The sequence below is a fragment of the Nelusetta ayraudi genome, unplaced genomic scaffold (assembly GCF_046127955.1).
Source record: "Nelusetta ayraudi isolate G7.1 ecotype Tasmania unplaced genomic scaffold, CSIRO-AGI_Nayr_v1 ptg000083l, whole genome shotgun sequence".
NCBI lineage: Eukaryota > Metazoa > Chordata > Actinopteri > Tetraodontiformes > Monacanthidae > Nelusetta > Nelusetta ayraudi.
In genome coordinates this window covers 927,434-947,543 of record NW_027466133.1, presented here as the reverse complement: position 1 = coordinate 947,543, position 20,110 = coordinate 927,434, and the positions used below count along the sequence as shown (strand labels likewise).

Genomic DNA, 20,110 nt, shown 5'->3' with positions numbered 1-20,110 from the left:
ACACGTAGCCGTGACATCACAGAAGAGCTTTTTTTCTCGTTCTGTAGCGCAATCCATGCAGACCTAATCAAGCAAAAAGGATTGATGTGGGGGATGATAGACACACAAAGGTACACTATGTTATGTTGCAGTGAAGTAAAGAAAATCGTATGTTTAAAAGAGTAACTGCTGTAATAAATAACCTTGTAGAATTTTAGTGAGCCATGCATGTACGGTAATAACCAAGGGACTGGATATGCAATGAAGTCTCCCAGACAAAATGGTCTGGAATAATACCGTAAACGCAATGACAATATCTGAATACATTGAAGCCATGCGGATGCAAATAAGGAAAAAAGGATGAGGCTTACTGTAGGTGTCCCGTGCACTTATCTCGTATTTGACAATTTATATTGGCTCTGGTAGTAAACAATTGATCAAAAAGTGGGATCAGCTTAGTTTGAGGTCCGAGGAACAAATAAATACTTCAATTATGAATTGTTAAAAGAAAATGCCGTTTGAAGACAATGGTAGTAATAAAAATTTGAGCTGCCCCTTTAAGATGAGTTGACACTGCCCTGTGTCTATTTTAAGAGGTTTTCTTTTCACTGAAACACATATTTCCTGCAAATATTTAAATAAAACATTATCAAACATAATTCATAACGTACAGCATGAATCATAACTATTGCCATTGTGCAGTTTGTGATGCTGGGCTAAAATACTGTTTTAAACAAAAGGCCTAGGAACAATTTGGTAAGGAAATGCTGGGTGTGAGAAAGTCACACATCTATCTTAAAGATCAACAGTCACAAAACAAAGGTACACGTTTTTGAACTATTTATTGGAAATTCTCAGAAAACACAGGCATAAAAACAGTGCAACATGGATGCGAAGGAAAATCTACTAGTCTGACAATCTACTAGCACCAAGACATACATGCAAAATATCAAAGAACTAGTCTCAAATGAAACATATCTTAAAAAAGTATATACATAGAAAAAACAAATAGTATGAGATACCTTCTTTCATTTGCAATAGATTCAATCCACCAGACTGAAATCCTTATTAGAAGAATAAAGAAAGAAAGAATACTGAATTTTGCCTGTTTTTTCGTGCCTCCAGAGCCACACACCTCTCAGTGTGTCCCATATGCTTCCACAATACAGTATGGTGAAGCTGACGCCATGAAAAACGCCTGAAGCCCAACACAGGCCTAAGATACGAAAAAAGGAGTGCTTATTTGACTGAGACTACAAGGGGGAAAAATGACTGCCTATACATATAAGCAAGGCAGCCCCTTTTAGCTCTCTCCAGAAAAAAAAAAGGATACCAAATTATCCAGAAGATTAACAGCATATCCACAGGAGTGCATCCCAGTTTAATCAATTAATTACACAAAGACCCGTTTGTCAAAAATAGCTTTTCGCCGAGCAGAGAGACAGCTGTCCTCCAGGAGAGGCCAATCCTCTGTGTGGAATATTCCAGACTGTCAGCGGCGCGCAAAGCTGTGGCGAGCAGCTACCCCCCACTACAGACGATTTCTTTCCCTCTGTTCCAAGCTAACGCCTACAAATAACCTGCAGGCAGATCTGACAGCGATTTTACCCTTTCACTGGTGTTGAATGTGCGAGTCCCGCTGTCGCCATTTTGTCTCCAATTTGAGAGCTCTAGTCTAGAGCGCTGAGTACGGACATGGTTGCGAGCAGCCTCGTGACCCGGGAAATGGAGGGAACGCGCGCAAGAGGCGGCCGGGTGAACAGGAAAAACAGGCCTCCGACAACAACTAATAGCCCCTGTGACGTTCGCATTCATTAACGGCAGGCTGCTTTGTACGTGCATTCCAGGCGGTTTATCAGGAAATCCCGGTCCAAGCACGCAAGAAAATGAAACTCCCCTTTCTCTTTGCCTCCACTATCGGTAAACAGTAAATCGCATCTCCTCGAATTACTGAATCTGCAGTGAAGCACTTACAAGCATACGTTTTTTTCCACGCCATACCCTTGTCAGTCTGCCTCGCGCGCGCGAGTGCACGCGGAAGCCGGAAGCAACCCCCACTGTTTTTCTACCCAGATACAGAACAGCAAGGGCGCCAGAGTCCTCATGACCTTATATGGCAGTGTGGGGGTGCAGCAGCAGCAGCAACGCGCCTCGCTCGCACTCCAAATGGCAGCCGTCCAGCGAGGCAACGCCGCTAAACTAACGTCCAGCACAGTTCGCCATCTTCTTCTATTACGCTTCCTCAAACTCCCGGCGAGCGTTGTTGCCCTTGACAAACGTAGAAAGTGTCGGGGGCAAAAAGGGAGGGTAAAACATCTCCACGACGATGTGAATGGAAAAAATGACGTCGAAACAACGAGAAAACATCGACCGAAAAGCCTCCACTCTCCCGTATGCGCGAGCCTCACCCACCCAGTTATGGCGCAGCAACATTTCACAGCACACTGCCCTCCTTTGTCTGTAGAGAAGCCATTTTGAGACAAGAGAACAGGCAGAGAAAAACATGATCGTAGCCCATCCCGTCACCGTAACGACTTCTTTTTTTTCTGGAAGAAAGGAAGCACTAAAACAATCGAGACTCCCCTCTCTATTATTTTCTCTTCTCGTAATAAGACATGGATTACATGTTTTGAATACAAATGTAAGTTTGCAGTATTAATCAAAAATACGTTATTAAAATGTAATGCTATGATACGATAATATCTATCTGGTTACGTCTCAAAAACATACTTTTCAATACTGTAACAGAGAGAATAATACTTGAACATATAAAATGATAAAAGGTAAAATTGCTTTAAAAAAAAAAAATTTTTTTACCTTCCATAACATTACCTGTTTAACTTGCGTTCTGTTAGAAGTGTCGAAATAAGACGGGGTTAAAGCCTACTTGACTGCAAATCCTGTCTTCAAAGAAAGAGAGAGAGATGGTTTGCATATTGCCCACTCAGATGATGCTTCAAAATGCATGTTCGCATGCAGGGGACAGAAAAAGGCATTGCCTGCCACAGATCAACAAGAAGAAAAAAAATACAAAAGTTTTCACAAGAGCTCTTTCTTCGTGCTAATGGATTCCTTCCTTTCACAGGAGACGCTCTCCCACCCCTTGTTAGTGCCAATATTAGAGGATCCGAAGATGGAGCTGAAAACATTCCTCCTGCCCCTCCGTTTAGGCCTATTAACTGCGTTTCACCAAAGCAACGAGGTAATTTTTCGTAGTTGTGCTTCCTTTTGTTTCCTCTGTACAATTGACAGACTATTTTTAAATGATTTTGGAGTGTGTAAAGGGGGACTACCTGTCTGTTTTTTCCCTGTTTTTGGACAATTGAATGTGCCCTTTAAACAAGGTGGACACGTTTGGTTGCTTCATGGCAAAGTTCAAACCTAAACGTGCTTTGAGTTGTCTCCACAGCTGTAGGTAGGCTACAACCCAAACGCTCAGGAGTGAAATTTGTTGCTGTTGTGAGAGGAAATTGTTTTCAGTCATTAATCAGAGCAAATGTGCTATCAGTCAGGAGTAGGAAAAAATGCAGACAGAATAAACTATTAAGGTAAAAGGTCATTAGTCAATCCACCTTTTCAGTTGAGGAGCTGTGCCAAATAACCTACAATGTGAAGTCTACATATATTTATAAACATGCCATTTTTAAGGGTAAAGATAAACATAACGTCTTATAAAAAAATATTTCAGGTAAAAAAATTACTTGTAATAGCCGCATGCCTCACATCACAACACTACAGAAGCAAAAAGATTTGAATTACGATGAAAGAGTTGAACTTACTCATGGTAACTCTTATCCTACAAGGCCACAAAAAGTGCAGTGCCAACAATCAGCCATCACACATGTTCACTTTAACTGTGTTTTCTCTTTTAATTGATAAAAAAAAATAAACCATTACCGTTTATTCACAATATTTTGGCAACTTTTTACTTAACATAAATAGTATTATATATATGGGTGTGCCATGACCTAGATCAGACAAAGATGGACTCCAGGCAAAGGGAAAAAAAGGCTCAAAATGTCATTACATCCAGCACATTCTCTTCCTTCTTCTCAATCCTTTCAAGGAGGAATCATAGTTTTATCAATAGTCCGTGAGAGGTGAGGAAATCAAGTGTAAGATCCCTTTTTGGAACAAAGGAAACCCATATAGGCCATTGAGTCCTTTTTATTTAGGAAAATGGCTGCCATGAGCGCTCGGCCCCCTCTCTCTGCTCTCTGTTGAAGGACTCGGGAGCCGTGCCTCTAATAGCAGACGGCTCAGCTGCTGCTCCGCTCTGATTGGCCAGCCGAGCCACCGCTGTTAACCAGCCAATTGCCCGAGCACTGCGAAATACCAGGCAATGTCAAACAAAACCCAGTTTGTTCGACAATAAACAACGCCGAAATGTAAAAATAAATAAATAAAATAAAATACATGTTAACGGCACGGAACTATGGCGAGTTGCAGATGACATAAAAGTAAATGCTTCGCGGTTTTTATTTTTTATTTTATTTTAAATAAAATACCCACTTCCAAAAGCTGAAACCACACGGTTATGTTTTCAATTCTAACTAAATGCATTTGCTGTGTAATTGAAGAAAATGTATGGGATTTAAAATCCGGCTTTCCGCAAACGGAGTTGTGAATTGAAATCGTATTCCTCTTACCACATTGTCAACAACTAGCACACAAACACTCGGGTCCTCCTCCCCCCTTTCTTTGATGTGTTCGTATTCAAACACGGCCGGGGTCTAACATTTTAGAACTTAAAGAACGGGGACTGTACACGACACACGCACACCTGCAAGGGAAAGCCCACATTTACAACCCTTTAGTGGCGGTTGCGAACATACCCCCCCCTCGAGTCGATCTTGTGTTTGCCATTTAGGTAAATGCAATCGACAGATTCCACATGAAAAATGATTAAGGGCTTTAGCGACACAAAGCCGTTAGCGAGGACACTGGCTGTCGAACGTTGACTTGCAACCGGCGGCGACCGGGAGAAAGAAAAATAAATGGCACCAGTTAATTCAGGCGACGTGGTAACATCGTGAGGTTAGCAGTACAAAAAAAAGCGGCGAGCTCGTGTCGAAAGTGCGGCTCGGCTCGGGGGTGGGCAAGCCTAGCGGTGTATTGTGGGAGAGACAGAAGCTACAGACCTAGAGACACACAATATGTGTTGGCTCTCGCCGTAAAGGAGGCAGTATTCTTTAGGCGAAATCATGTCATGATCGCGGCGAACGCACGGCGATATCTTCTTTTCATCAATTGAAGCAAGAATCACTCGATCGGACGAGCCATGTCCAAGCCGGGCGAGAGGAACAGATTGAACGAGGACCATGGCAGAAAGCAGAGTTCAAGTGAGCTTGGTTCTTTTTTTTTTCTCTCTCTCTCCCCTCCTCGTCTCTTTCTTTAGCCACGCTAACGTCTATTTTTCCGTGTAGCAGATCCCGTTTTTTTGCCCTCACTGGGGGTTACCCCAGCCCGACGAAGTCATGCTGTTTGCGGCGCCTGGCTGGTTAGAAAGTGTTGGGGGCTTGTAAACCGTAGCCGTTGCCTCAGCGTTGCCTCACCGCGGCTCTCCTCTCCCTGTCGCCTTGCCTGTCGTTTCAGGTTTGGCGAACGGCATGGACAGTCATCCCGGCGCGGCGGAGAAGCGGAGCCACCACTGGAGAAGTTACAAGTTGATCATCGACCCGGCGCTCAAGAAGGGATCGCACAAGCTGTATCGCTACGATGGGCAGACTTTCAGCATGCCCGTGAGTGTTGCCGCGTTTCGCCGCAGCCAGGCGGCTACAATAGTAACCGAGTAGCCGACCTCCATGATAGGCTCCGGTGTGGCTGCAAGTGCCGTGGCCACGGGCATGTTCCAGGATGGTCAACGTCAGCCCGTCCGCTGTTTGTGTTTTGTACGCGTTCAAAATCAAGCAGCGTGGTCGGTACTCGGCAGAGCAGCTTTCGCAACAAGTTCTCGCCGCTTGGTTAATCTTGTGGCCCCCCTGCCCTGCCCTCCCCTCCCCTCCCCCCCTTTCCTCACACAGAACCCCGGGAGCCCGCCAGTGGACATGGTCCGGGACCCGAGGATCGGTCGTCTCTGGACTAAGTACAAAGAGGCGGACCTGCCGGTGCCGAAGTTTAAGGTATCTGCTCAGACAGAATGACACGATGCACGCCTTGCTGTCCATGTGGAGATGTGGGGGCTGTCAAAAGTTGCAGACACACCCCCCTCACTTATCTCCGGGATGTCGAGGGAATTTATGATCGACGGAGTTTGACGGAGGGTCGTTTGAGTCCAAAGCGACTCCTCGCTCCGGTTCGTAAGGGACGAGCAGCTCCAGAGGGACACTGGCGTGTTTCTCTCCCTTCCCCGCAGTTGTTACAACTGTCGCGCACGTGGTGCGACGTTTACCCCCCCCCCTCCCGCAGAGCATCCCGGAATCATAACGGCTTGTCGTTCTGCCCGCAGATCGACGACTGCTACATCGGCCCCGTGCCCCCCAAGGAGGTGACGTTCGCTCGGCTCAACGACAACATCAGGGAAGGATTCCTCACTGACATGTGCAAAAAATTCGGGGAGATCGAGGAGGTGGAGATCCTGTACAATCCCAAGAACAAGAAGCACCTGGGCATTGCCAAAGTCGTTTTCGAGTCGGTTAAAGCCGCCAAGGTGGCCGTGCAGTCGCTCCACGACACGTCTGTTATGGGAAACCTCATCCACGTGGAGCTGGACCCGAAAGGTAAACACAGACGGTCGTTACTCACACACACACACACACGCACGCGCGTGCTCATTCATGCATGATGCGCTGTTGCAGCTGCAGAACCGACACTCGCGCGTCTTGTCCGCGTTTTTGATTCATCAAGGGTCGGGGTACGTGTCACGTGGCCGTATTTACGCGCATTGCCTGGTAACGTGGGATAATTGAATTTCATTGAATGTGTCCTGCTCCCACAAGCCCCAGAGCGGAGGGTGCATGTTGACTCCCACTGGGCTTCATTTCCACATCTGTAAACAAATGCAAACTGGTGTTGTGGAAGCACGTGCTCCGCACACATTTATGCAAAACTTTGTGTCATTCAGTGGCGTGTTTCTGTTTTTAAAACGCGATTAGCTTTGCAAATGTGCTATGCGTCATTCATTCTAGTAACAGTGAATATATTGCTTGGCGATAATGAAGCTTTCAATTTGGACTGCATTCACTTATTAATCAGGCTATTCGGATCATCGGTTTGCAGCTCCGCTGCCTGAGTTAGCGACTGCTGTGTGCGATCTGTTTAAAATTTCAACAAAATCATTTTTTTATTAACCTGGCACCGGCCCATGTTCACCACGCTGCAGGTGAGAATCGCCTGAGGTACTTCCAGCTCATGATGAATGGCAGCTACAATCCGCAGACGCTGCCCGTCGGTGGAGAGGAAGCCAGAGAAGTTTCCCCTCGGAGTCTGGCGGAGGCTTTACTGGTAACGACAAACCGAACAGTACAGGGACTTCACTGATGATATTGCTCCATGCGACCTGCGCTGGTGTTTGCAAACCTTGCAACAGTGTTTTAATGTGTAGAAACAATGCATGCTAATGTTCTTATCTGTTGTTCACCTTATCGCTGCAGCAGGTGGTAGACCTGAGCTGAGGCAGTGTTATCCAGACCCTCACCTGTTGTCTAGTAGTCACTAAGCCATTAAAATGTGCACTTTGGTCGAGCTCGGCACCTCGAAAAACCTTTACTCACCACTGGTTCACCTTTTAAGTAACTTTGAGCTGGTAAATTGACAAGGTGGACATCTAGATGTCAGGCCTGTGTAAGGTTTTGCTCGTGTGACGACGGCAAATTGTTTCACCGTCAATAATGAACCTGTTTGTTTCCCTTCAGGCCTGCGAACCCATCCGGAGGTTGTCTGAGAGCAGTATGTCAGCGGCCGGAGGAACTCTGCCGCCCAGCAGCTCCACCACCCCGCTGTCCCTGGAAACGGGCTACTCCAGCTTAAGGCAGGACACGCCTCAGTCCCAGGGAACCCCTCACACCCCTCGCCAGTCGGGGACGCCCTTCTCGCAGGACTCCAATTACTCCAGCCGGCAGTCGACACCTGCCTATCAGTCTGGGGGCCGGGCCGAGAGCTCGGGGGCTTACAAGTCGCGGAGGCACGAGAGCAAGTTCCAAGATGCGTACAACCGCAGGCCGGAGAGGCCTCAGTACCGCAGCAACATGTTCCGGGGTTCCACGTCCGAGCAAGCTCCTTTCAAACAGCACCAGCTCACGCCACCCGAGCCCCCGCCTCCCTCAACGCCCTCCTTCACTTACACACCGCCACCGGCGACGCCAAACTTCAAGTCGGCCTTCTCGCCCTACCAGGCTCCACTGCCCCCGGCGTTCCCCCCGTCGGAACCATCGTTCCATCACCCGTCCCAGAGGGAGAGCGAGTACCTGCGGCCGCCGCAGCCGCCCCTCGCCGCGTCTACTGACTTTGTGCCCATCAAGGAGCGACCCGAAACCCCTCCCATCCCCGAGCCCCCGCCGGAGCCCACAGTGCCCCAGCCAGCCACCCCTCCCCCGCGGACGCCCGAGCACTGCCCCTCGCCCGGCTCCCCCGCGCTGGACCCCGAGCGCAACAGCCTGGACTCCCGTATTGAGATGCTTCTCAAGGAAAAAAGGACAAAGCTGCTGCCGTTCCTGGAGGAGCGGGACTCGGACAACGAGGTGCGAATGGAGGGGAGTCCCATCTCCTCCTCGTCCTCGCAGCTGTCGCCCATCCCGCCCTACTCGGGGAACTCCCACGGCGGCCAGCAGAATTCCCGTCCCGAGAGCACGGGCTTGGAGGACATCAGTCCGACCCCGCTGCCCGACTCGGAAGACGAGGAGCCCATCCCGGGGACGGCTTCGCTGCTCAAGCAGGTCAGCTCCCCTGCGCAGGAGAAGACGAGCAACAGTGACCTCAAGGACGGACATTTCCGAGGGAGCACCCCCACGGAGAACATGGATGTGGTAAGACGCCTTTTTACCTTTTCATTGACGAGTTGAGTGTTTCTCCGGTCAGAGGCAGCTAACACGCACGCTCTCATTCATGTCTGCAAAGTTTTGCTGGGAAGTGCATCCGCAGTTATGCAAAACGGACCACTGACTATAGAAAGTGATTAGTTGATGCAGATGGTTAATGTGTGTGTGTGTGTGTTAGGGATGCAAGTTATCAATTCATTCATTAATCGTTAGTTGATTGACCGTATTGGTCAATTAACGATTCATTGATAAGAGACGTTTTTTCCTGAGAACTTGAATTTCACAATGAAAAATGTGTAAGGAAGACATTATTTCACTCTTCAATAATGTTGAGGGTCCAATGTGAATTAATTGCGACCACTTTAACGTAATCGATTGAATTGAATTGAATTCTTCATCGACAACTCATCGATAGTCGATGAGTTGTTAACATCCCCAGTGTGTGTTGACGTTTACTACGAGGCCGGCAGTTAGAAGCAGGACACGGGATGTGAGCTTTGGTTTCAGTAAGGCATGTAGTAGCGGTATTAGACTTTCCCTTTCTTCTAACGGGTTGAGTTTCACAACAGCCGCGGCGTGAACATACCTGAGAGGGAGTCTGCCGCGTGCATGGAAAGATCTCTGAGACTGTTGGACGAGCGTTTCTTTTCCATCTTTTTTTTTGTTTAACGCTTCTTTTTTTTTTTTCTTCTTTTGAAACTTACAAAAGTGAAAGCCGAATTCCTTTGAGAGTTTATATTAAACAAGTGGAGTGAGTCGTGAATGAGAAGCTCTGGGTGAATCGCTCGGAGCCTCTCAAATACCTTCACACTGACGGGGCGTTGAGGTCTGCGTTTTGATGTAACACCATCTGCCCTCCGTCGACGCATTTCTACTCTTTGCGGCGTGAAAGACACAAAACGAGAGCCTCTCCTCTGTTGGGGGGATGGAACGCTCTTGTTTCCTCTTTCCAACACTTGCCGCACGCTCGCGGCGGAGAAAAACAGTTTTGGCTGTTGGCTCCATTCAGCAGCACACTTCCTGGTGCGGTGAGGTCTGACAGGATTGGCCGCCTCGCATTTCGAGCGATCACAAAGCAAGAAGTGCAAACATGTCAATCGCACGGCGGCGGCGGCGGCAGCTCCCGTGCCGCGTTTGCACACTTTCCATTTGCGCAGATGCTTTTAGGCTAACGAGGGGCAGATAGCACAGGCACGTTGTGCAGCACGCTCACATTTGTAACCTCAGTGCAAAGAGGCCGTCAAGTGTTTGATGCCCTGAGCAAATAGTCTGTTTGGAAACATGCTGACCACAGACGCAGGTCACTTCTGTTTGACTGTGTCATTGCAAACGCTGAACTTTGAACTCGGCCCAGCTTTGAAACGATCTGTTTTGGGCAACGGGAAAAAACTACAGTAGACTGACGTGGCGAAAAAAACATTACAATGCTGAATGTGTATACATTCATGAGAATGACTTGGTTGCACTGCCGCTTGCACAAAAACTCAGTGGACATAAAAAAAATAGCTCATGTCCTAAATATTCAACATGCCAAACTTTACACGAAAACATCGAAACCAGATTAAATTGATTCCCCACCCAAAGAAAAAAAAAGTGAAAAACGAACACCAGTAAATGTGCGTATATTTCACCAGACCAGCGGAGAAGATTTCAATATAAACTGTTGGTCAGGAGTTCAAGTATGTCGGGGTCTTGTTCACGAGTGAGGGAAAGATGGAGCGCGAGGTCGGCAGGCGGATTGGTGCAGCGGTCGCCGTACCGATCTTTCGTGGTGAAGAAAGAGCTGAACCGAAAGGCGACGCTCTGCTCTCCCTGTGGTCATGAGCTTTGGGTAACTACCAAAAGAACCAGATCGCGGATACAAGCGGTCGAAATGAGGCTCCTCCGTCGGGTGGCTGAGCCTGGCGCACCATTCGGGGGCAGGGTGAGGAGCTTGGAGGAGAGCCGCTGCTCCTGCGCAGGCTTGGGCATCTGTTTGGGATGCCTCCTGGACGCCTCCCCGGAGAGGCATGTCCCACCAGGAGGGGAGGAGACCTTGAGGAAGAACACCTTGGGGTCCCGCCAGACGAGCTAGAGGAGGTGACTTGGGGCCAGGGAAGCCTGGGTGTCTCTGCTGAGGCTGCTGCCCCCGCGAGCCAACTCCTGGTAAAGCGGTAGAAGATGGATGGACGGTCTGGATTGTCGCAGCTCACACTGGTTTTGTTTCTCCGCAGGCCAACCAGTCGTCGGGAGAAGACATGGAGATCTCCGAGGACGAGATGCCGGGCTCGCCCATCGACGGCGGGGACTGCGGCAAGGGCATCGTGGTCAACTCGGCCGTGTCCCCCATGCAGACCATCGGCATGCCCCCCCCCGGCTTCCACCCGCTGACTCACCAGGCCGGCTTCCCCCTCGCTCACCACCACCTGGCGGCCCACTCGGCCGTGCAGGGGCACCACGCTCACCTGGCGGCCCACGCGGCCGTGCACCCCCACATGCTGCCCCACCTGGGGCCCTACGCACACAGCATGGTGCCGCTGATGCAGATGGAGCTGATGAACTGCCTGCGCTGGGAGCAGTGGAGCACCGTCCCCATGTCCTTCCAGATGCAGCAGCAGATGCTGAGTCGCATCGCCCAGACCCGCGGGCCCTACCCGTACCCGCACTTCATGGACGGCGCTGCCGCCGCCGCCGCCGCCTCTTTCGGGGGGCCCTACGCCCCCCTGTCCATGGGTGCCACGCCCACGGGGGCCGGCGCGGCGCTGCCCGGACAGCAGTGGCAGAATCCCAGCGTACCAAAGTTCAACCCCAGCGTCCCTCCGCCCGGATACGACACCAAGAAGGAGGACCCGCACAAGGCCACGGTGGACGGCGTGCTGCTGGTCATCGTTAAGGAGCTGAAGGCCATCATGAAGAGGGACCTCAACCGCAAGATGGTGGAGGTGGTGGCCTTCAGGGCCTTTGACGACTGGTGGGACAAGAAGGAGCGCTCGGCGAAGGTGAGTCGGCGATTTCGGGCTCCCAGGGTTGGAAATAACAGTCGTCTGCTGCGTGTGCAGTATGAAGTTCTAATTTCAAGTGATTTAAGTTGTTGCACCTCTCAATGTCTCATTGCCTCCATCTCTTACGTACGGAAGCACATTGCTGCCACTCTAGAAAGAAAAACGGGTCTCAGTGTTGCATTCTAACGTTAACTATCACATTTTTACGTGATCGTTTTTCCACGTTGTTACGTGATACTGAGCCCTATTTTTTTTTCTAGTGTGGCACCAATGCGCTTTCGTAGTAATTAGAACAGATAAGTGGGAAGTGCTCTATTGTATTTGTACACAGCTGATAGAGCTCGATTCAACTAGAAAACAGTACTTTGAATCGCTGTGGGTTCCTTTTCAGTCAACTCTAGTTGATGCAAGCGCATTTATGTGAAAATTATCATGATGTTGTTTTTTTTTTTACGTGATTGTTTTTTTTTTACGTGATCATTTTCACGCAAACCATTTAACTTAAAAATGTGATTGTTGCACGTTATAACGTGATACTGAGCTTTGTTTTGTTTTTTTTCTCGGGTGGCAGCCATGCACTTCCGTACTTCCGGACCCTCTTTTGCGATGTAGATTAATAATATTTTAAATGTCCAGCTTTTTTTTTTTTTTTTTTTTAAACCTCTTCATCTCGCTTGTCCAGGCGTCGCTGACTCCAGTGAAGGGGGCCGAGGGGAAGGAGGAGGAGCGGCCCAAACCCAAGGAGACGATGGGTTCGAGTCTGCTGGAGAACTGGAACAAGGGCGAGGGTCTGGGCTACGAGGGCATGGGCCTGGGCATCAGCCTGCGGGGAGCCATCCGCCTGCCCTCCTTCAAGGTAACCGACGCTCTTCGCTGTCATGTCGTGTCGGGTGTCATTATCGTTGCCGCGCTGCTGTCAACCGCTGGGCTGCTGTGTCCAGGTGAAGCGGAAGGATCCGCCCGAGGCGGCGTCGGCCGGGGACAACAAGCGAGCGAGACCTTCCACGCCGGTGGACGACGAACTGGAGGACGCCGCCGAGCTACCCGCCGACGACTCCAAGGCGGACGCCGACGCCCTGGCGGCTAAGCGGCGGCACTCGCGGCCGGCTGAGCTGGACAGCGAGGGCGAAGAGGAGGAAGAGGAGGAGGAGGCGGACACCTCGGAGAAGGAGGAGGAGGAGTCCGATAGGGAGGAGGAGGCCGACATCAGAGAGGCGGCGGAGCGGCTGTTAGCTGCCAAAGTAAGTCAGCTCAGTCTTTCTGTCAGGGGTGGGCAGACTGTTTGACTGGTGGGGCCGCAATGGGTTCTGAACTTTGACAGAGTACTGACTGACTTACTTACTGACTTACTTACTTATTCATAACATAATTTCTTCAAGTTTGGTGGGCCGGATTAAAAAGTTTAACCGGCCAGGTATGACCCCCGGGCCGTAGTTTGTCCATGCACAGGGCCATAACCTCCAGGACAAATGGACTGAACAACAGTTTTGATTGAGTCGTAATTTTGATTTTGTGCCGGTCTCTCAGGGAAGTGGCGGTGAGGAGGATGCGGAGGGCGGAGCCGACTCCTCCAGCGAGAGCAGCTCCTCCGACTCGTCCGACGACGGTGAGCTGAGCGTCAGACCTTCCTTTTGTGTGTGTATGTGTGTGTGTGTGTGTGTGTGTGTGTGTGTGTGTGTGTGTGTGTGTGTGTGTCAAATTAAAAATTTGTTTCCCCCTCCCCAGAAGCCGAAAGCTCCTCATCGTCCAAGTCCAGCTCGGACTCGTCGTCGGAGAGCTCCGAGTCCTCCGAGGACGAGGTGAGCTCCGAGGACGAGGCAGAGGAGGCGGAGGAGGCCGAGCGCTTGTCCTCGCTGGACGTGGAGGACAAAGCCAAAGCGGCCCGGACCTCCTCCTCGTCCTCGTCCTCCTCCAGTTCGTCCTCCGACGAGGAGGCGAGAGAGGAGGCGGCGGCGGCGGTGGCGGCTGAGGCCAGAAGCCCCGCCCCCGAGGTCAAGCAGGAGCAGAGGGGCAGGGAGGAAGTGAGTGGCAAGGCCAAGCGCAGAGCTGCCAGTCCGAAGGAGGAGGAGGCGTCCGGGGAGGAGCTGAGACCACCGTCACCACAGGGGGTCCCGGGTGAGTCTGGCCACAAAGCCTGCAAAGAAATCAACAGTGTCTGGTCTGAAAGCTCCAGTGGAGAAAAGTTTTAAGGAAGCCCAAAGCGCTTTTCGTATTCAGCCCATGTCGGATGGAAATCTGGAATACATTTTACACACTGGACCTTTAAATAGCTAAAAAAAGAAAAAAAAAGAAAGGAAAATGTATAACATTTACATTGGCATATTTTCATGTTTCCCCTCCAGTCAAAGAGCCGGAGGTCAGAGTGGACGGCAGCAGCCCCTCCATCAAGCTTGACGCCCAGCATCACCTCTCCAGCCTGCGACCTCCGACCCCAACAGGTGCCCTGCCTGACAGTGACCAGGAGACCAAGGCCAAAGGTAAAACCCAGCCGGAGGACGTCCCGCGCACCCCCGGCCGGCCCGCGCCCCCCCACCCAGACGCGACCCCCCTGCTCCCCAAGTCGTCGTCCGCCGCCGCCGCCTCCTCCTCCTCCTCCTCCTCCTCCGCCGCCGCTGCTGCCGCTTCCCTAATGCACCTCCCCCTGCCTCCTCACCCGTCCCTAGAGGGGCGCTCCCTGCTTCACCCGCCCCTCGGGCCCCTCCCCGAGCTCCCGCAGCGACCCCGCCTCCCCACGGACGAGGACCTCCCCCGCACGCCCGGCAGGGACCTGATGGAGCGTGGCCGCAGCCTGGGCAAGTCCCAGAGCACGGACACGGTGCCCAACACGCCGGGCAGCGACGCCCCGCTGACGGGCAGCAGCCTGCTGCTCAGCTCCCCCCACATCCCCGGCAGCCCCTTCTCCTACCCCTCGCAGTCCCCCGTCCTGAGCGCAGGCGTCCCCCGCACCCCCGGCCGGGACCTGACCTTCGCCCCGGTCTTCCCGGACCCCTCGGCGGCGCCCGCTCCGAACAGGAAGGCATCGTCCGACAGCCTGGACGAGCGGCCCGTGTTCAAGGAGCCGTCCGTCTGCGCGCCGCCCCCGCAGGTGCCGTCGGCCGGGCCCGAGCCCCCCGGCCGGGCCCCCGAGGACCCTCCCGCCGCCGCTCTCACTCTAGATGTCCCTGTGCCATCAGATGCCGCCGTCGCCGCGTCCAAGAAGAAACCCGGTCGTCCCAAAGGCAAAAAGGCCGGTGCGCTCTCGAGCGCGGACGAGTCTGTGGAGGTTCCCCCCGAGCCTGCCGGCCCGCTGCCCGACCCGGGCGGTCCGCCGGGGCAGAAGGCGTCGTCGGCCAAGTCGCCCGAGCGGCCCACCCTGGACTTCCGGGAAGGGGAGGCGGAGCCGCGGCGGACGGTCCTGCCGGCGGACGACGGCTTCCTGTCCTACGACGACGAGCCGCCGGCACCGCCCGCCAAGCCCACGCGGCGGCAGCGGCGCAACTGGGAGGAGCTGCTGCTGGGCAGCCTCTCCCCCGTCAGCTCGCCGCCCCACTCCTACTTCGCGCGGCGGTCTGACTTCGAGGAGATGACCATCCTGTACGACATCTGGAACGAGGGCATCGACGAGGAGGACGTGCGGCTGCTGCAGATCACCTACGATAAGATGCTGCAGCAGGACAACGGCAACGACTGGCTCAACGACACGCTGTGGGTCAACCACCCTCATATCCTTCACTGCGCAAAGGTCAAGAGGTCATCTCAAATCAAATGCAAAAAAAAAAATAGGCAAATTTCCATTTCATACATTAGTAACTGACTTGGCCATTCAAGGATATACAGGAAGACGATTAGAGAAGGTTTGTGAGAGTTTGTCCATTTTTGCCTCGCTAGTTTTTTTTATATAAAACTGTCACACGTTTTAGTCGATAACAAAGCAGAAGAGAACTGGGGAGTCGACCCATTTATCAGTGGTTGCGGGTTCTACTCTCAACAAGATATCACCCAATACAAATTTTCCCAATTAAAATGTTTCTGGGATTTGAATTCAATTCTTAGTTTCTAATTCCAAGCCTCGCTTAGCGCTTTTCTCAAAGAGCAGCTCCCTCTGCTGGTGAAAAGGGCGAACTGTTTGTTTTTTTTTCTGTTCGCCGCTGCCTGAAGATCTTTTTGAGTTTCCTCCTTGACCCCCCCCCCCGCTGCACCTACCAACATCCCCCGCGTGAAGAAGAAGAGGCGGGACGACGGCATGCGGGATCACACCACCGGCTGCGCGCGCAGTGAAGGCTACTACAAGATCGACAAGAAGGACAAGATCAAGTACCTGCAGAGCACCAGGCTGCTGTCGGAGGAGCCGCCGGTCGACACGCAGGTGAGCCGCCACGCCGGCCGGCCGACCCACCGCCAGGTGGGGGGGGGGCGGGGTGACGGACATGCCCAAACTCTTTCATCTCCTTCCTGCAGGGCATGAGCATCCCGGCGCAGGTCCACGCCTCCACCAGGGCCGGATCGGAGCGCCGCTCGGAGCAGCGCCGCCTGCTGTCCTCGTTCGCCTGCGACAGCGACCTGCTGAAGTTCAACCAGCTGAAGGTAGAGCGAAGCAAAGTCAGGCAAAAAGCCGAGGGCGGCCGTCGCGCCAATGTTTGCGGCCGAGCGAGACGTCGTTCTTGTTTGTTTCGTTCTTCTGTAGTTCCGCAAGAAGAGGATCCGATTCTGCAAGTCGCACATCCACGACTGGGGCCTGTTCGCCATGGAGCCCATCGCTGCCGACGAGATGGTGATCGAGTACGTCGGCCAGAACATCAGACAGGTGAGAGGAAGTTGACCGGTTCGGCCCTTTCATTATCACTCTGCGTTTTATCCTCATTTAGCAGAAACAATGTAATGCACAGGCGGTGTGTGTGAAGGGATTGTCTGCCTCCAGCGCACAGGACTGTCAATATATTCTGCCCATGAGGCAACACAAAATCACTACTAGAGCCGGCCCGCCACTATTATACAGCACATGAACCGCAAATACTATAAATCCCAGAATGCTCTGCTCAATAAGAACAGGACTTTGATTGAAGAAAGCCCCCCCCCCCACCCACCCCACTCCTCCCTCAACAGGTGATCGCCGACATGCGTGAGAAGCGCTACGAGGAGGAGGGCATCGGCAGCAGCTACATGTTCCGCGTCGACCACGACACCATCATCGACGCCACCAAGTGCGGCAACTTTGCCCGATTCATCAACCACAGCTGCAACGTAAGTGGGAAAAAAAAACCAAAAAAACTCGCACACGAGCACCAGCAGTTGTGTTTCCATGGTTATTTTGTTGTCTGGTGTATCATTTATCATTGTCTTCTCAGTAGCTGCGTTTCCATTACAGTTTTTCACAAAATAAAAATGATATTTCTAAAAAATTTCAACAAGGTACAATTGCGACTTGCAGGTGTTTCCATTGAATGGTGCGAAGCGCATAAGCCGTAACTCTCGTAAAAATCTCGTCCCGTAATGGAAACGCAGCTAAAACGCAGCTAATGAAGACGCAGCAACAGCAGCAGCAGCAGCATGACTTTTCTTTTCTTTTCTTTTCTTTTCTTTTCTTTTCTTTTCTTTTCTTTTCTTTTCTTTTCTTTTCTTTTCTTTTCTTTTCTTTTCTCTCTCCCCCCCCGTGCAGCCCAACTGTTACGCCAAGGTGATCACGGTGGAGTCGCAGAAGAAGATCGTCATCTACTCGCGGCAGCCCATCAACGTCAATGAGGAGATCACGTACGACTACAAGTTCCCCATCGAGGACGAGAAGATCCCCTGCCTGTGCGGCGCCGAGAACTGCCGCGGGACACTCAACTAACCACCGCCGCCGGAGGTCAGGCCTCGGGGGCGGAGCCAGAGCCGGCGGTACCCAAGGCACTTCCTTGAAAAAAAAAAAACTCTAGATTGTTTACGATTAATGGTGCTCATGAATGAAAAAAAAAATATTTTTTTTTCATCCCCCTCTTTTTTTGGCATCTGCCATCAAGACAAGATCCACTAAACACCTGACCCTCCTCCCTTTCAAATGCCCCCCTCTCAGCCCCTCCCCCTCCCTTCTGACATCAGACAGTATTGCGCCCAACACGTCTGCTCCTGATTCGCTCCCACACATAAGCTTTACACACACACACACACACACACACACACACACACACACACACGGTACCGACTCACAAGTTCCGCTGCTTACTGACAACTGCTGAGACGCACAAGAGCGCCAGGAGAAAAATACACACACACACACGCACACACACACACAGGTGGCCGGGCCCCTGTGCTCCTACCTCCTCTGCACTCACATTATTGTCCTCCTGAAAATAAATCACACACTTTCAGAAGAAGGATGAAGCAACAACAAATTGATTTAAAAAAAAAAAAAAAAAAAAAAAAACCCTGCTGCAAAAAAATAAAAAGAATAGTCTGGGCACTGCAGACGTCACGCCTGCTCTCACCAGCTGATAACCGGATCATGCTGCTTCCTGTTTCTTTATGCAAAAAGCAGACGACAATGTGCAAAAAATAGAAGAAACTAATGGTATTAATTATGCTCCAGTGTCTCCCCCCCCCCTGCTCTTTAGGTAGACCCTCCCCTTGTGTGTGTGCGTGTGAGTGTGGCTTCTCTTTAAGAGAATTTGTGTTTGTAAACGTGAGTGCACTGCCCCCTGCAGGACGCAGTTTGTTTCAGGCCGAGAACGTCAAAAAAAAAAAAAAAAATCTGAAATGTCTCGTGCGAAGTGCCATAAGAATGGTGACCCCGACCCACCCCACCCCACCCAGCCCCCGCTGACCTCAGCGGGCTCAGATGAATGTGAGCTGCGGGGCAGAGGCCTCACCGCCTGTCTCTCCTCGCCAACACTGCGGCCGTTTGGCTTCCTTCACGCACACACACGTCTCTCGCTCACTCGCCCTCCTCCCGACTGCTATCGCGCCGCCAGCGCTCAGTGTTTCCTCCCAGTCGGAGTCCAACAAGGTTCTCGTTTCTGCTCTAATTAAGATATTACAAACAGGAACGCTCTGCAGCCCCCCCCCCCACCTCCCCTCCCTGCCAGTCATGTGTCGTCGCTTTACATTCATTAAGTCTGATTTCTATTTTCCCACCAGTGATGTTTATATTGTATATGATTGCCTGTACAGAAGATCTTAAGTTGTTGGGTTTCTTTTTTTTTTTTTTTTTTTAATCTCCACAGGGGTAACACTTTTAAGATGCATCTCTTCTTTTTTTTTAAACAAAAGACTGAGTATTTAAAGATATTTTCAGAGCTCTGTGAAAGGAATCAGAGGGTTGAAAACAAGGTTGTTTATTTAAAAAGAAGAAGTCCACTGTGTACAGGAGAAAGCCTCCACCTTCCCCTATTGAAAGATTGTTTCTTGTAGAAACGTCTTCACTTTCTGCCCATCTGCTTTGTAATCCTAGAAGATGTAAATACTGTAACTGTGAATAGCTATATAAATATATAAATATATATATTTTTGTTCCCTGGGATTGGCTACGAACACAGCTCAGAGGTCTTTGTAAAAAGAAAAAAAAAATTATGAAGAGAGCAATGAGCTGGTAGCAGGAAAATTCAGCTTGTGTCAAGCTTTTTTCTTTTTTCTTTTTTTTTTTTATTTTTTCGGTTGTAAATTCTATGAAGTCGTTTGCAGTGTGAATAAAGGAGGAAAAAAAACAAGACAAAAGGTGCAGGATCGGCATTGGGAAGAGGACCGACCGACGCCTGTTCCTCACGTCTATTTATTACACAACAAATGTATGAAAAAGGAGAAATGGAAATAAAGAAGTTTTTGCAAAAATCAACAAAGAGCGTTTTGGATTTATGAGCAGGTGTGTGTGTGTGTGTGTGTGTGTGTGTGTGTGTGTGTGTGTGTGTGTGTGTGTGTGTGTGTGTGTGTGCGCGCGTGCATGTGTGCGCGACCTTGAACACAACGTGCCTCCACACGTCCATTTTCTCGAGCGCTGTTGCAAAACATGCAAACTGCACCCGTGGCGTTTTGCATGTTAGATGCAGGAGACTCGCACCATTAGCGCCTCAACTAATAAGTGCGGCTTCAGGCGGGTCTCTTTAAAACGTCCCACATGCAAAACCATTCTGACGGTGGAGGAGGGCAACAGGTCAACTCAATGGTCTGCACCTGTGTGGCCGTGTGACTGGCAGATGATGAATGATAAAGTATCTATCTATTAGG

At 51.0% G+C, this 20,110-nt stretch overlaps 1 protein-coding gene across 4 annotated transcripts; it reads left to right on the top strand.

Annotated features, from left to right (window-relative positions):
• Positions 1-1,570: 1,570 nt before the first annotated feature.
• On the top strand, positions 1,571-19,725 carry setd1ba (SET domain containing 1B, histone lysine methyltransferase a). Of its 4 annotated transcripts, none has more exons than XM_076044900.1 (18): positions 1,571-2,620; positions 3,065-3,181; positions 5,575-5,720; positions 6,003-6,101; positions 6,428-6,698; positions 7,301-7,422; positions 7,833-8,942; positions 11,168-11,932; positions 12,618-12,791; positions 12,877-13,176; positions 13,463-13,541; positions 13,661-14,050; positions 14,278-15,636; positions 16,114-16,280; positions 16,373-16,498; positions 16,599-16,718; positions 17,018-17,155; positions 17,571-19,725. In XM_076044900.1, exons 3-18 carry the CDS (start codon positions 5,589-5,591, stop codon positions 17,742-17,744), a joined length of 5,526 nt encoding a protein of 1,841 aa, XP_075901015.1. In that variant the 5' UTR covers positions 1,571-2,620; positions 3,065-3,181; positions 5,575-5,588; the 3' UTR covers positions 17,745-19,725. The 4 variants fall into 4 exon arrangements, with proteins under 4 accessions (XP_075901015.1, XP_075901016.1, XP_075901013.1 ...); XM_076044901.1 differs by having other exon boundaries at positions 1,571-3,181; positions 14,278-14,412; positions 15,109-15,636; XM_076044898.1 differs by having other exon boundaries at positions 1,571-3,181.
• Positions 19,726-20,110: the final 385 nt, after the last annotated feature.

Bases quoted from the DNA above. Each gene is read 5' to 3' on its own strand.
- setd1ba (XM_076044898.1), top strand. From the start codon at position 2,941: ATGCATGTTCGCATGCAGGGGACAGAAAAAGGCATTGCCTGCCACAGA. The intron at 6,699-7,300 runs GTAAACACAGAC...ACCACGCTGCAG, and splicing joins CGTGGAGCTGGACCCGAAAG to GTGAGAATCGCCTGAGGTAC. The intron at 11,933-12,617 runs GTGAGTCGGCGA...TCGCTTGTCCAG, and splicing joins AGAAGGAGCGCTCGGCGAAG to GCGTCGCTGACTCCAGTGAA.